The sequence below is a fragment of the Topomyia yanbarensis genome, chromosome 2 (assembly GCF_030247195.1).
Source record: "Topomyia yanbarensis strain Yona2022 chromosome 2, ASM3024719v1, whole genome shotgun sequence".
NCBI classification, from domain to species: domain Eukaryota; kingdom Metazoa; phylum Arthropoda; class Insecta; order Diptera; family Culicidae; genus Topomyia; species Topomyia yanbarensis.
The window spans coordinates 103181585-103197818 of record NC_080671.1 but is presented as its reverse complement, the minus strand read 5'-3'; the positions used below and the strand labels follow the sequence as shown (position 1 = coordinate 103197818).

General features: G+C 39.7%; 1 protein-coding gene across 2 annotated transcripts in view; it reads right to left on the bottom strand.

The window, feature by feature from the left end:
• Positions 1-15756, bottom strand: part of LOC131679049 (putative inorganic phosphate cotransporter) — a 92034-nt gene extending 76278 nt beyond the window's left edge. The window contains exon 1 of one of the 2 annotated variants that reach the window (XM_058959586.1): positions 15173-15756. In XM_058959586.1, the coding sequence (XP_058815569.1) occupies positions 15173-15314 (142 nt within the window). In that variant the 5' untranslated portion in view covers positions 15315-15756. The remainder of the gene's footprint in view (positions 1-15172) is intronic. The other variant, XM_058959585.1, reaches the window with a different exon arrangement.
• Between the last annotated feature and the right edge of the window lie 478 nt (positions 15757-16234).

Genomic DNA, 16234 nt, shown 5'->3' with positions numbered 1-16234 from the left:
GGATTTGAATTACTGACGAACCCTTCTAAATTTCTAATTATTGAAATTTTGATTAGAGAAAATGTGTGGATTCAACGGTTCAAATCAAGCCATGCCGGGTCAGTTCGCTTTAGATCTTCAATCGGTACAGCAATAACAATATCCATTTCCTATTGCACAGTGGTACATAATGTGAATTTATCAGGAATGTTAACTTTTTGCTAAAACTAAATGACCTAGTCTTTCAATATGTTTAGCAAAGTTGTTCCTTCTTTTTGTTTAAGGTTGGACAGAGAAAGGGTAAAATTCGTAAACGAAAAAAGCAGTTTTTTTCCACACCGTATGTCAGATCCTCATAAAAATCAATCAGCAGTACTGTAACAACATTCTACATACGCTGATTGATTTTTATGAAGATCTGACATATGGTGTGGAAAAAAACTGCTTTTTTCGTTTACGAATTTTACCCTTTCTCTGTCCAACCTTAAAAAGAAGCTAGAGTGGTTATAATTTTCGCAATATTTAAAATAAAACTATTTAACGGTTCGAGGACGATCTTGACTGTTTTCGATGAAGTTGTAGAGCAATAAAATTTAGACAAATTTGCGCAAGCTCTAGCTTTTAAACTTTCCATTGCACAGGTAATCCAAATTATTTCTATAACTTTCGTAGTTTTTATTTTACACTAAAGTACCCTTTGGACAACTTGAAGATTATTTAAAGGCGCATAATTTGCATTAAAACACAAACTACTAAACTTTTCGTTTGAAACTTTTGAGAACATCAATATAAAAATATAACTTTTTCAAATAGCATTATCTTCATTTAGGCACTTAACATTAAACACCGGTGTTGTCATATGTAATAGTATGCTTTGTAGCATAGATCACCGAAAAATGGTAAACACGATATTTTTTTATATCTTGTATTATTTACTCAAAAATAGTTTATTTTTTGTTAAAACTATATATAACTTTATAACGAGCGAAGCTAGAAAGTATTTCTACAGTGATGTTAATGAAAAATCAAAACTGCAAAAGTTATACAAAGATAACCATTTTTAAGAAGTACCCTATTTTTGGAAAATTTATTGTAGTATACGACGTACAGTTCCAGTGTCTTCGACAATGTTTTTTTTTAATTTTATAATCTTCAATTTTCTGGAATACAGCGAACCATTAAAATGTTAATTTCCTCATTAAAAAAATAGAATCACCCTTCCCACCATTTAAAATAATAGAAAAGTAGTGTAAAGTGCAATATTTTATCATGAAAACTAAACTATATTTTAATGTATAGTCCACCGTGAAAGTAATTTAAACTTGTTACAAAGAGTCAATACATGCAAAACCAAATTTTAATAACTTTTGCAGTTTTCATTTTTTTTCCAATCTATCCTTCAGATGTTTTTCAGAGTTTTTGAAGAAGAACATTTTCTTCTAACACATCAAAACGCTATCTTCTATTGTTCAATAAATTTAAGTACTTATAATATCAAAAAAAATTTTTTGAAATCAATGTTATGAAATTTATAAAATGTCGCGTTCGCAATTTTGCTCAATTATAACTCTAATCATAACCTGAGTTATAGTTGAAAAAGAATTATCTTTTGTTTGCCCCAATGAGTGATATCGTTACTCCAAAGAACCCCATTTTTGGCGAAAAAGTACTCATGACTATTCAGCGAAAATAGTTAGATATGTAGTACCATGTAACAAACTGTTCGCCTTAAAACAATCTTAAAATTGTCTGAAGAGTACTTCAGTTTTAAGTCAATACCGCAAAAGTTATTTGAATAAAACGGTTTTTCTAAGAAACGCTAAAGAACACCTAAAAGATTTTAAATTTGTTATAAAATGAATAGAATAACAGATAGAGCTTACATGTCTTCAGCAATTTTTTTCAAAATTCTAAAACTTCGCTGAAGGTCGTTTGGTTCTAGCTAGAATGATCTTGTAAAATTAGAACCACCCTAACTATTGTTTTAACAAAAAGAAGAGACTTACAAACTAAGAAAACTTTCCCAAAGACTTAATAAGGCTGATTTGTCTAGTTTTAGTAGCATCTCAAAATTTCTGCCAGTGGCGTAGTAAGAAAATTTTTCGGGGGGGGATATGAAATTTTTTTTGTTTATATATGAAAAAATGTTCAAAAACATTCTGAGCAGGAAAAAAATGTTCAAAAACCAACAACTCAGGGAACGGGTTTGGGTAGTCAAGGTAGGAAAGCTAGCTGTTGGTATAGAATAAATGCTCTTCCCCTACGAGGACATTCTGGGCGGCAAGCTTCAGACTGTCTAATTTACTGAGCCCTTCAGTTCCCTTGTGCCATTCAGTACCACTTCCTCGTTGAGCTTCCGACTGGTTCGCGAACTACTCGGTCTAGTTTTCGACGCTAGATCTAGCCTACTCCAACGAAAAGTTCCCCGGCGAGAGAAGTTCGAGCCAACCAGCCAGGTGCTATGGTCAGTTCGGCGATTCCGGTAGAGTGGGGCATCCGGTTTGCTGGTGGTGTATCGTAGCGGTCTACGCGGTCTCGTTCCCGGCGGTGAATCTGACTGTAAGCTAAAGGAGAGGTCCCAGACGAAAGAAGTTCTCCCGATACCGATTCTTATTTGGTTTCAGTACTACAACTTCTTGAGCCCTTTGGCTCCGTAACCGGTGCTATTTAGCACCGCAACTCCTTTAAGCCATTTAGTTCTCTTCTTGGGCCATTTAACACTACTTCCTTGATGGTCCATTCAGTCCTCGACTTGTTCGCGAACAATTCGGTCTAGTCCCCGACGATGGACCTGGCCTACTCCAACAGAGAATTCCCCGGCGAGAGAAGTTCTCCCGAGATCAAGCCAATCAGCTAGGTGCCGAGGTCAGTTCGGCGATTCTGGTGAAGCTAGGTATCCGGTGCACTGGTGCGCCGATGACCCGCGACTAGTGGTGTCTCATTGATGTCTAATCCGTCTAGTCCCCAGCGGTGAATCTAGCTTACGCTAACGGAAAGTTCCCTGGCGAAAAAAGTTTTCCCAATATCGATTCTGGGGAGCCGTGGTCTGTCCGGCGAATTCGCATGGAGCGTGACGTCCGGTTCGCTGGCGTTTCGACGGCTCATACTCGCTGCTCTGTTGCGGTCTACTCGACTAGTCCTCGGCGGTGGATCTAGCTTATACCTTCGGAGAGTTCCCTGGCGGTGATTGCTCTCCCGAAATCGTTGTTCGATGTCTATTCCGCTGTAAGACGGTCATGCCATCATCGGTTCTCAACCTTTTTCGTACCACGGACCCCTTAGATATAACACTGGGTCCTGCGGACCCCCACAGATAAACATCAATTTTGTATGCTATCAATATGTTATTTTCAATTTGTTAGGAAACAAGATTTGAAATTTCAATATGCGCTCGGAAAATATATTTTTCTTCGCGGACTCCCAGCAATGACTTCGCGGCCCCCTGGGGCCCGCGGACCCCAGGTTGAGAATCACTGATCTACATCATATCTCTGTTTACTGCGTTCCACGTCTCTACGTCGATTGTCATTCTGTAGGCTACATTATCCGGGTTGATGTCCGGTTCTCCCATTTTAAGTAGCACGTCACTTCAAACCTCGGACATTCAAAGACTCTCCTCGGACATTCAAATACTTGAAATCCCGGACACTCAAAGACGCTCTAGGCACAGTGTTGACGTTGCGTACCCACACCGATGAAGATACTCCTTAAGCAGCCGTGGCTCGGTAGAAGCTGTTTCAGGTTGAAGGTCATCTCTCCGTGCATTCTATTGACCCACGTCGACAGGTTTGGATGAGCCAGTAGGTCCACTTTCCTTTCTCCGTATTATCCCATTCCTGCTGCTACGTCATCATCGAATCGATTCTCATCATATTCCTCACGTTTCTGACATTTCATTGATTGTAGCACTTGATATCCTCCGTCAGGGTAATGCAGATGGGGATCATCTCGGCATCACGGCATACTGCCTCCGGTACGCAATCGCAACTCGTACGACCAGTAGTCGAAGCGTCCTGTTCAGCTTTTCGCGGTTTCACTTGGATTTCAGCGCCGCACCCTAAGCAGTATCGATGACTAAACACTAGATAAAGACCCGACATTTCGCATGTGTAACCAACGTGGTTGTTTAAGCTCAATCAGTCGTCGATTATCACTCCCAATTGCTTCAGTGCACGCTTCGATGCAATCACATGCCCTTCGATGGTGATCTGTATCCGCTGAACCCCTTTGCAGTTGCTGTCCAACAACAACGTCTTGTGGTGAGCTATTTGCAGCTTGACCCGTTCATCCAGCTCTCGATCGCATCTATTGTCTCCGTCACCGACAGCTCCATTTCTTCAAGTGTCTCACCATTATTGACACATCGTCCACGAAACCAACGATTTTCACTTTCCTGGGCAGCCGCAGTGTAAAGACCCCACACTGATAGAATATATTCGTAAATCTCTAGGAATTAATTTCGTACAAACAACTTCCATAAAATATACGAGATTTTCGTACATATGATGAATCGTTCGTAGTTCTATCGAAACACTTTTGTTTTTTATTACGAGTTTATCGTGAAAACCACGAAATGACTTTCGTTAGCTTATTACGAAACAGCTTCATTCAGCAAACGAGTCGTTCGCTGTTATATACGAATATCTTTATAATATTTACGAGCACCATTTGTCAAACCGTCCACGTCAAAGGAGCAATATGGAGCCATTGTTGCTGTTCGTCAGATAATTGTTGTTGTCTGACTATTTAGTAGTCGTATCCGTGTCCGCCGGTTGCAGGAAGATTTCCTGAGCCTCTTTCGCTTCCAGTTGATTCAGAATCTGGAGCAGTACAGAATCAGTTGAGCCGTCGCGATTTGATTTTGTATAAATAATTTTGAGTTTTTCTCTGCCAGAGCGATATCGGTGTTGTCAAACATCGATCCTAAAAGATCGAATGCGACCAACGAACTCGTTTGTATAATACATAAACGTTTATTAAAATAAACGAAACTTTCGTTCATCAAGCGGCCATTTCCTTGAATCACAATAAAATCGAATTGGCCAGATCGATTTTTTTAAATAAAAAAAAACATCGATCTTAAAAGATCGACTGAAAACAATAAGAGGCCAATAAATACGAAAACTTTTCTAAAATAAACGAAAAGATTTCGTGCGACGAAATCGTTCGTAATATACACAAACGTTTATTAAAATAAACAAAACATTTCATTTCATTCACGAAAAATAATGTCGTTATCAACGATATCATTCGTGCAGTGTACATTAAATGTGTAAAATTTACGAAAGCTTTCGTTCACCATACGGCCATTCTCGTTCAAGAAATGAACGAAAATTACTATCTACAATGCACGAAAATACTTCGTTGCAGAAAACGACGAATGAATTCGTGCATTGCATGATTTATTTTATTCACGAATTTATGTTATCAGTGCATCTTACATCCCATTCCAAAGTGTTTGACAGAGAATGGAGCCCTGAGTAACGCCCGCTGCGACTCGCATTGCCTTCTGCCCTTTTGTTCGTCTGGTACAGCAGTGCTCTACTCTGGAAGTAGCTCTTCAGGATCTGGGTCATTCTTTTATGCCACGCTGCGGCATTGGTCTATTCGAGGCTGGATGGCCCGGTGACTTCCCTGACTTTGGCAGCAACATCAGTTTCTGTACCTTCCTCAATTCGGGGATTACTATCGTCTAAAGACTTCAGCAGTAGCATCCTGAACATGTCCGGATATGCCAGGATCGCAGCTTTCAGCGCCGCTGTTGGTATTCCATCCGGACCGGGGGTTTTCTTTGATTCGTCACATCGTCACATCGACGCGTCTTTGAGCTCGTCGTTAGTCACTTGCCACTCGACTGTGTTACCTCCTTCTTCTTCGCCGTACGGCGTCGGTGACCAGGTAGTTGAATCGTGATTCGGGAAGAGACCCTCAACGATTATGTTTAGCTTAACCGGGCATATTTCAGCTGGTGTCGACGGACCCTCGTCTTCGTCATGACGACTCAGTACGCGTCCCCCAGGGACTGGCGTTTATTTCTCAGCACAGCTACTTATGGCAATTGGCTTGCTAAGCTTGATCTCCTGTTTTAAAGAGTCCCTACCTTCTAGATACGTCGCTTGCGCTCCTCTCTCACTCTCCGATCTTGCGCTCTGAGCCCGCCTTCTGGATCTAAGACAAGCAGCGTATAGCATACTGAGTTACTCATTTAACCAGTAAGCTGCACGCCGTCTACTACATGGCCCTAGTTTTCGTGACATTGTAACGTCACAAGCCGTCACAATCCTTCTTGTTAGCCGTCAGCCGTATCAACGTACTTGATTCCGTTGTTCGCCGAAGTAACTCAACAAAGAGGTTTTCGTTAAAGGCTATCGTCTTCCACTTTAGCTTGCCGCCCGTCCTTCTTCGTGCTGCAGCAGGGTTCCATTGGCCGATGCGGTAGCGAATCGCCTGGTGGCCTCTATGGGGATACTTCACTCACACTCACCAGTCCATGTTCGCCGTCAGTCAAGGAGTACAGAATGTGGCGAAATTTCTCTCGGTACCGATATCCGTTTCGTGAACCATTAAGCTCCCAGCTCCTCGCTTCGCCGCGATCTACTCGTTATAGTCCTCGGCGGTTGAGCTAGCCTCCACAACGTGCCGACAGGTAGGTGTCGAGTCTGCAGTCAATTTCCACTACAAGAAATTTTTTTTACAAGATAACTTTTGCAAATGAAACTTTGAGAATTTCATTTAAAATATTAGGCATATTTTTGTTTAACATATTCAATTTTTTCAAATTTCTCCAAAATATTTCGGGGGGGGGGGGTTTCGTCCCCAAAACCCCCCCCCCCGCTACTACGCCACTGATTTCTGCTAAATTTGAATTCTGGACCACTGTACATTGGCACTATGGGAAAACATGAGGAAAAATATATTAAATGCTATTACTTTTGAAGTAGCACTCGGAAAATTATAATTTATACTATTTTTAAAGAAAATATTCTTAGCATTCTAATGAAATTATCTTCATTCTCCAAACAATAAAGGAAGTCGGAGTTTTAGCAGTTTTGTCCAAAAAATGCCTTATTCTTAAAAACCGTTCTGCTCTATGTTACAATTCATTCATATTTGCTATTTTTCTAATGTGAAAAAATCTCAGAAATCGAACGGGAACTGTGTCAGAATATGAGAAGTGGGAGTTCTAGCGCATTTTGTCATTAATGTCACATTTTATCATTTTTTTGTGCATATATCTCTATTTTTCTTCAATCAATTTTTATTTTAAGTACCTTGTTGAACATGGAAAATTTTCAGCAAAAAAATGGAAATAGATTCGATGCCGGTAAAATTGATTGAAGAATAATATATACATGAGAAAATGATTAAATTTGATATGAATGACAAAATGCCCTAGAACCCGAACTTCTCCTCAGGTCCCGTTCAATTCCTGAGATTTTTTCTCATTAGAAAAACTGCAAAAAATACATGATTTGCAGAATAGATCAGAATGGTTATTAGGAATAAGTCAATTTTTGGACAAAATTCCCCATAAATACAGCTTTCCCAATTTTTTGGGAAGCAAAGATACTTCCATTACAATACTCACAAAAAAAATTTCTTTGAAAAATGGCATAAATTTTAATTTTCCGAGTGCTACCCTATTTTCCTCATATTTTTTAATGTTAAAAACTTCAAGCGAAGTGGACGGGGGTCTAAAATTGTCAAAATGATTTAAAATTTGGCATCTGAGTTTACGTTGACATTTGTCACAATATGAAAAGGGGGGGGGGGCTTTGATATTTAAAAAAACAGCTTTTCAACAGAAAACTAATTCCCGCTGCGCCCCTTGATTTCGATGGGTTCTGAGACGGTTTCTGCTACCGGTCTTGGTAGTCCTGTGTTAGTGCTGGTGGAACCGGCAACAGAAATGTTCTTCCCAATTATAGTACCTTACGTGTCCAAAAATGTAACGACCGCCAAAGCGATCGTTTTGTAGTTTTCTTCCGACTCCAGGGAAAGCCCCTTAGAGTAGCTCAGATAAGCAAAACTATGACTTCTAGTTTTGCTAGTGTGAGTGAAATAACAAAGGCAAACACGAATAAGCTTCGCAACCGTTCTCTCGGATAGGAAACAGGCCAACGCCATTGTGAATGATCCACGATTTGACATTGAATATTGTGTATACATTCCAACTAACGTCGTCGAGATAGATGGCGTAGTATCCGAAGAAACCTTAATAGTCGATAATCTGGAGAATGGTATGAGTTTTTCTAAGAACATGAACGCTTCCGCAAGTTAAGATGCTTGGAGTTAAACAGCTTAACAAAGTGTCTGGCACACACAGGTGATACTACAGTGATCACTCCTTCGAAATCATTTTGAGTGCATTCGTAAGTGCAGCTCTACTGAATAATATTTTGCTGGACAAGCTTAGATTTACGGTATGCATCTGTACCAATTGCAAAAAGCTGGGCTACACGAGCACTTACTGTTGCAATAAAGTGAAGTGCTCAAAGTGCGGCGATGCACACAAGGTTGATAAATGCACAAAGGGGGCTGAAAATACCTTGTTTGCAGTGGGTTCATCATTCTGCAAGTGAGTGTCCAACATACAAATTACGATTCAATAGTTTAAGCGTTCCATCGAATGAGCGATCCAAGCACACTTTAGTGGAAATTCTGAAATTATCGAACATGAACCCCATACCATTGCATAACTTTTTTTGGATTTGTCTGACGATGATATATGTAGCTCGGAAGGAGACACCGATTATGTACCTACTCTTGGTAAAAAGGGACGGTACAAGCTAAGCCATCTACTTCAAAGAAGCCATCGACTAACAAACTAAAGGGTATCCCATATAAAATTGCATCACGGTAAAAGCTGTAGAAAATTACTCAGTGGACCGATCCTTTCCAAACCAATAAAATATAGCTCATTAGTCATTAGCTTCTTCTGTACGGAAACCCACTTTTTCTTCGTGTCTTTCTCAGAGTTGACCTTCTTGGGATGCTTCCGTAGTGCTTCATAATTACTTCAGCAGAGGAATCAGACGCTTCTGTAGACATTCCTTGAGTTATATCTCCCCGTTTACAATCCCGGTGTCACGAAAGGAGCATTCCGTTTGCCACATTACCAGATCGCTTGCCAAATCATGTATTTATTGGCAAACTTTTAAAGTTTCTACTTTCTTACTTACTCCGGAACATCAATCTTGTGCTGAGCGGTGAATAACAGTTGCCTTGGAAGCTGCCGGAAGTCCGCCTTGACGTAAGTCTCATCATCCATGAGGCTTCGTCAGCATCTGGGTGTACACTTTGCGGGCCCGTAACTTTCCCACCGTATTTTGCTGTTCGTCGCGATTTGAAGTCTTCTGCACTTTGTACGTATGCAGTCCCATCCGGTTCTTGGCTCTCTGACCGAAAGACTTGGACAGATTAGACTTCTTGGCCACATCCCTGACCGAAGCATTGCGATTCGGCTTGAACGCTTTCACTATACGCTTGTGACCCTGATCACTAATCGTCGCTGTTGTGCTATCTTATGACAAACGCCATTTTGGGGTAAACTGAGTTATATATGCCACATTACTTGTTTGAAAAATCTCTACAAAGTGGCGTTTTCAGAATTTTGAAATTCTACTTGGTTACTTAGATATAGCTAGAAACATGATAAGAAATTGTGAGATTTTTGCTTCAAATCACTATATCTAGGGATTGGCTCAAGTTATATTGAAGTTTTAGACGGTTTTATGTGTGAAAATGTCTGAGGAACACAATGGCATAAACATTTTCGAAAGAAAATTATACGAGTTGTGAGAAAAACACAGTTTTAGTTTTGAACTGGAAATAAAATATATTTGGCAACACTGTAATCAAGAATAACCATTTTTTCTAGATTCCCTGACTCATTTCCTTTAAAATGCATTTCACCGAATGTTTATAGACCATATGAACCCAAAGATATGAATAAAAGTTAAAAAATGATGATTTTTTTCTATGGAAAATTTTCCATGCACGATTATGACACGTCATACAAATTTCGTCATCAATACACGCCTATGACACGTGTGAGTGCGACTTTTTTTTACATTCATAGTAAAAACTCGCAACATAGTCAACCGATCTTCGTAATATTTGAGAGATTAATGCAGAACAGATAGAAGCATCAATTGTCTTCTTTGGATTGTTCATACCATTTATAAGTTTCAAGATATTCAATCTCAAACTTTAAAAATCGTTTTTCTCGAAATGTGCTAAATGGCGCTTGTCATAAGATAGCACAACAGCGACGTAATAGAATATCCATTTTGACCGCATTTCTCCTTCCGTTCGATGCTCACAGTTTTGTAGTACATAACGTTCAATCACACGACTCACCGTTATTCGGTGAAGAAATAATAAGTCTGCAAGGAACATCAGCAACACTTCTCATGTGCTTATCTTTGCTAGATAACGATGCTTTTACTAATTCACTAATGAACTTTGTACCATCGAAGTGAAAGTCCTGCTCATCCTGTTTGTTTCAGTGGAATTCTATTCAACTTCTATTGTACTGTTGTACTGTCGTATTAGTCAGAATATGTGTGCCATTTCCATGTTCCTACTAAATTATTGATAGAAATTTGAATTGAAAAACTAGTGCATTGTCAATAGTAAAGGGGCGCAAAACTGCAACCTTGCTAAAGACGCTAGAAGACCGCGCACGGCCCTGTGAGTTTTCCTTCTCATCGGAGAAGGACACTTCATTTACAATAAAACCGACAAAGAAGTACGATAGACTTGTTTTGTCGTGTTTGGGAATAGTGCCAGCAAGACAGTGAGTGCAAAAAGAGTGCCGTGATAAACTCATTCGCTTGTTCTCCGGCGGATTTATTTATCCGGAGAAATAATACGTTGTATTTATCCGGAGAAATTGTGTAAGTACCAATAACTTTTCATGCAAACATGTCAGTTGTTATTGTCGGCGTGGCTAATTATCTGAACTTATTCACTCGTACGAGTGATAAAAGCGGCTCGTGATTGGAATTTAAATTCCGAAACTGCTTGAAATTATTATCCTAAGGGAGCATCCATAAATGACGTAGCATTATATGATGGAGGGGGGAGTTTTGTATCTTGTGATGATGTGTCGACAGGGGGGTAGGAGGTCATGTCATGCTACGTAGTTTTTTCAAAGGGGAATAGAGGTTAACCTGATATCACGACAACCTTTCCCGTTTCATCTAACATCGTTATTTTTTTTATTTTATGGGCAGAAAGGGTGGGGGGAGGGTTACCGTCAAGCAACGTAATTACCAGCGGCGGATTTAGTGGTTTGTGACGAAATGCTACGATAAAGGAGGGGGTGTTAAAAATCACGCAAAAAGTGCTACGTCATTTATGGATGACCCTAATGATTATAGTACTCCTAAACTAGTAGTACCAATATAAAATTCCTAAAAAACAATAGCACAAAGATAATTACACTGAGAAATATCGTCTTCTGTTGGATCTTCTGGAAACCTTTAAACATTATAGAACAACGAATTAGTTATAATTTTCATAATTTGTTCAATTCAATTCATTTTTCTATTGTAAAGGCTCAAACCTTTCTCTTTGTAGAACTCGTTAAATTTTGTATAACTGCTGTTCTATTAATATCGTGGCTTTTAAAACTTTGTCGAATTTCAGCTCAATTTCAATAATTTTGGGATGTTTATAAAGTGTTATCTTCATAATTGTCCTAAATGTTTCACTTAGGCGAAGTGCCGACGAATTTGGTTGGCACAAAATTCACGTTGTTTGCCTCGTAGCATACTAACGAGCGTAATATATGTATTTTGCCGTTTGTTCTTTTAGAATTTATTTAGTGATCGATATTTTTATAACTCCCACAAATCACCTGCCAGGTCAAAAATTTCTTGGCAAATTTCGACTTTTTCTTTGTTCAAACTTACTCTGGAACGGCAAACTACAACTTCACGTCAACATGTTTTGGTCCATGAAATAGACGTAATAATCACTTTTCTATTCCGGACCCTCAAGTTAGCAACTGCAACAAGCATGAACAATTGTCAAGTGCGGAATTCAGGATCAATGGTGTCCAAATCAAGAATCTGGATCTAATGTTTTGTATTTGGTCTAAGCGCCAAGTCTGGACCTGGTTCAAGTCAGGTTTGATGGGAATGGTTTAGATCCGGGACATACACGGACCCAGGATCTGCACCAGGTCTGAACATGGTTCCGGACTCAGTTATTTAAAACGGAAAACGAGTGCCCCGTTCCATGCATCGTTATGGTTTCGATAATCATGCTTGATCAATGTTTGCTACTAATTTCACATGAGTCTAACGATTTACTCAGCATTCAAACAGTCCGATGGCTACACATACTGAAAATCAATAGGGGACCATTCATAAATTACGTAACGCACAAATTGACCAAAATTGACACCCCCCATGTAACAAATTGTCACAAATTTCTCCACCCCCCCTCCCCTATTACGTAACAAATTCATAGAAATTTTTTTTTCTTCGGTGAAAACATGTTACGTAACGATCTAGCTAACTCTCCCTCCCCGCTATGTCACAACATGTCACAACTTGTTGTACCCCCCCCCCCAAAAAAACGTGACGTAATTTATGAATAGTCCCTAGAATAATAGTCATATAGTGGAATAAAAATGAAAAACTTGTGTCATTTGGACTAAACAGACTAGAAAAACAAAGAGACGACATGTTCCGTTTGGATACCGAATTCAGCTATAAGATCCTACAGTTGAATTGGAATTCTAAACAGAACATGGCGTCCCTTTGTTACTCTAGTCTCTTTAATCTGAACCAAGACAGTTTTATAACTGATGACAGTGAAATCAAAAGTTAAAAAGCGCATGCTTCCGTCTCTGTTCTGTACACGACAAAAATACCTGAGCAAAGAAACCATTTACTGTCTTCACCATACGATCTACAAAAAGCACCACATTTCGCGAAGCCATAACTGCTAGTCATCAGCTACCCAAAAATATTCACTCTGCCCTGGTGTCGTACTTATCGAATTTTATTGACATGATTCATCACCGGCACTCAACTGCCGGCCGGACGTTGTGTTGTCGTCGGTACCGTACGTAAACATTGCATTCCACCACAGCATTATTTGTGTTGATCCTTGGCGAATTGTTTGTTGGGGTTTTCCGTTTAACCCTTTCATGCCCAACTTTTTTATAGTGTATGTAGGGTTTTTAAACAATTTTTCCTTGAAAAGGGTGGGGCAAGAAACACGAAAAGCCTTGTTTCATGAAGATACAGGTAGGTGCAGTGCTAGAAGCTGCTCAGTTTTTACCTTCCAATGTGCAATACTATTCTCCTAGAATATTGACAATAGTCCAATAGCGCGGAAAACGTAGCCGAAAACTGACAAATTTTATCAGTTTTCAATAGTATTGCTACATAATGAAAATATATGAAAAATTCATTTTCCGCCGTCAAGGTAAACTGTCCCTGGCAGCACTGCTCCATCGGAATCCAATCGGACTAATTGCAATAACTGCAGTTCTAGAGCTGTTCCTTGTAACTGTTAATACTCAAATGAAAGACAATAGTCACATTACTTACTTGTTTTTGTGAGCAAATCTTGCCTCAATCAAAAGTTATAGCTGTTTAAAAACAATATGGGCATGAATGGGTTAAAAGCCTCTTTTGACTGCCCCAGCCATACATTTGCTGCGACGAATGACCGTTGTCAGTGTCGCTCAAAATTCGCTAGTTCCTATATGTACCGATTGGTAAAATAAGTGTTGAAATTGAATTTACTTCGTGAAACTGTCGTGCAAGTCTATGGTTATGCTAGCAGAAATTCAGAACTCCGATTCACACAATCAAAACTAAGCGATCCTCCTAGACCGTTTTGAAGTCCTGTTATAGCACTTCAGATGCAGCCTTTGAAGTGCGAAAGTTCAAAGGGATTTCCCGGATACTTTGAAGTGGCAAAGTGCGTCTGTGTAGCTCTTTTGCTCGCGGACCATTTGGTAATAAAACTAATTTACATTTCATTATTTGGCTTCAGATGGTCGGTAAAACCATTCGCCGTCTGCGTCAATGTGGTGTATGGTTCGGAAAGGTGTGTACATACGCTCTTACTTTCGTTTGATGAATGATACAATCGAAGTTGAAGTTCGAGGTAAATACATACAATAGGCTCCGAATTTAATGCGATTCCACGTATTTATAATTTTGACTACGGAAAAATTATCCAGAAGGGCAGGATTACATCCCAACTAAAATTTGATATTCGTCTTATCCTAATACAAATTCATTCAATAAGATCCTTGAGAGCAAGGTTTGTGTCGCAATTCAAATTCAAGTATTCAATTTGATCAAATTACCATCTTGAATGCTATCCTCTGAATTTGCTAAGACAATAGTATAAGACAATACGGATTCTGAAAAAGTGCCTATGTTAATGAAAAAAATTTGCCTAAAAATTTTGAATTCTAACAATTTCACTCTTTTACCAACATTTTTTACAGACGAATAATAAACCAGGTCATTACTGTAAACTTTCTTCGTTTATCGCACTTAACGGAAACTTTTAAGATTTCAATTGTTTTCGCTATTTCTCAATGTATACGCAATCACACGCACTTCCGAAATTGTGCCATTAGCAGTAAATACCTACTTATATGGCAATTTCGCATAAAATCGGTAACGGCTAAACTCCCAGCCAGCTCTAGTAAACCCGCCAAAAAAAACCTATACCCACTTCGTATAATCGCGGGTACTTCTCAAACCCAACCGACCAATAGGTATAGAGTAGAATTAAAATTCCGGTCACCGAAGCGGACGTTCGCGGACTTGAAATGCGAACGCGCAAATGACACGGATCACAGACTGTGCCCGATGCGAGCGGAGGCATAAATGCATAAATCAAAGTTTAGCTATCAACTACTAGAACTACCCCCACCCTCCGACAACGGTGCGGTGTTGTATTCGCCGGGATGAGTCAATCAGGCAAATCGTACGACATTGGTTTGATAGCGGATGGTTGAAGCATATCAAACAGGTAGAGCTTATGCCGAGCGACTTTTGGCACATCACGTGCGTATCTTGCGGAACTGTAAGTACTGTACTAATGGGGAACGAGAAGTGAATAAACTTTTGTTAGCAAGTAGCGGAAATTTTTGCGCACAATAAAATAAGTCGGTTTTGAAGGTCAGCGAAAAAAATGAACTCACCTTTCGTGAGCCATCGGTACTTCTCCTGGCTGGAATTCCGACCAATCCGCGATGGTCCCGGTACTGGCACGTTCCGATACAATTTCTTACCCAACAGTGGTTCACTTTCTCCGAACGATTTGTTATCGTTGTACTCGATCATCACTGCACTGATAACTATCTCCTTTATTCTGAATGCCTCGTGCTAACGAATCGCCTTTATATGACTGCAAGAAGCACAACTGCATCGGTGCAGCTCCGTCACGTCACACTGAAGGAATAGTTAGCGCTTCGAAAGTACTGATAGCAGCGATTATTTTTAGCAGTTCCTTTCCACGACTGATTTACATTGTCACTGTTTCACTTGGCACAAAGTATACGGTTACTTACTACAATATCAAGGTAAGTATCGTACCAGAATTGGCCGCAATCTATCACTCACAACCCGGATTTATGAGATTCAATGTTTCAAAGCGTTCACTTCCCAACGCCTCTAACACTTTAGTTCTACGGTACAGCCAACAATGAGGCTGTGGAAACTGTCTCAACCGACGCAGAGATCGTCTAACCAGAACGGCATTATTTACATTCTTTCGGTCATCGAATCGAATCAACAACAGAGATAAGCAAGCTGTGACGCTTTGATGTTGGTGTATGTAGTATTGAACTCAAACGGTTGGTTGCTGTGAACCCTTAAAGGCTAGTTTACAGTTCGGAAAACGTGTCACGGGATTTGGGTCACTATTTATTTATTTATTTTAAATGACGGGAAATGAGTCTACACAAAAATGACAGTTTTCCTGAAGTGTAAACCCAACCGCGGGAAACATCACGGGATTTTAAAACTCTCCACACAGAAATCCAGCCGGGAACAATTCAACACAAATTGTTTCCGACGGGGAAAACAGTATTTTTGTAAGGTTTGCAATTTGCTGCAAGTTTGATACTGTTTTTATTTTTAAGAAGCAGCAGTTTTTGGTTTAACAGTTTGGAGAGATCTCGGCGGGAAATTTTCCTTGATCAAATCCCGACGCAAATCCCGTGCGAAATCCCGTGATCCATTTCCTGAACTGTAAACTAGCC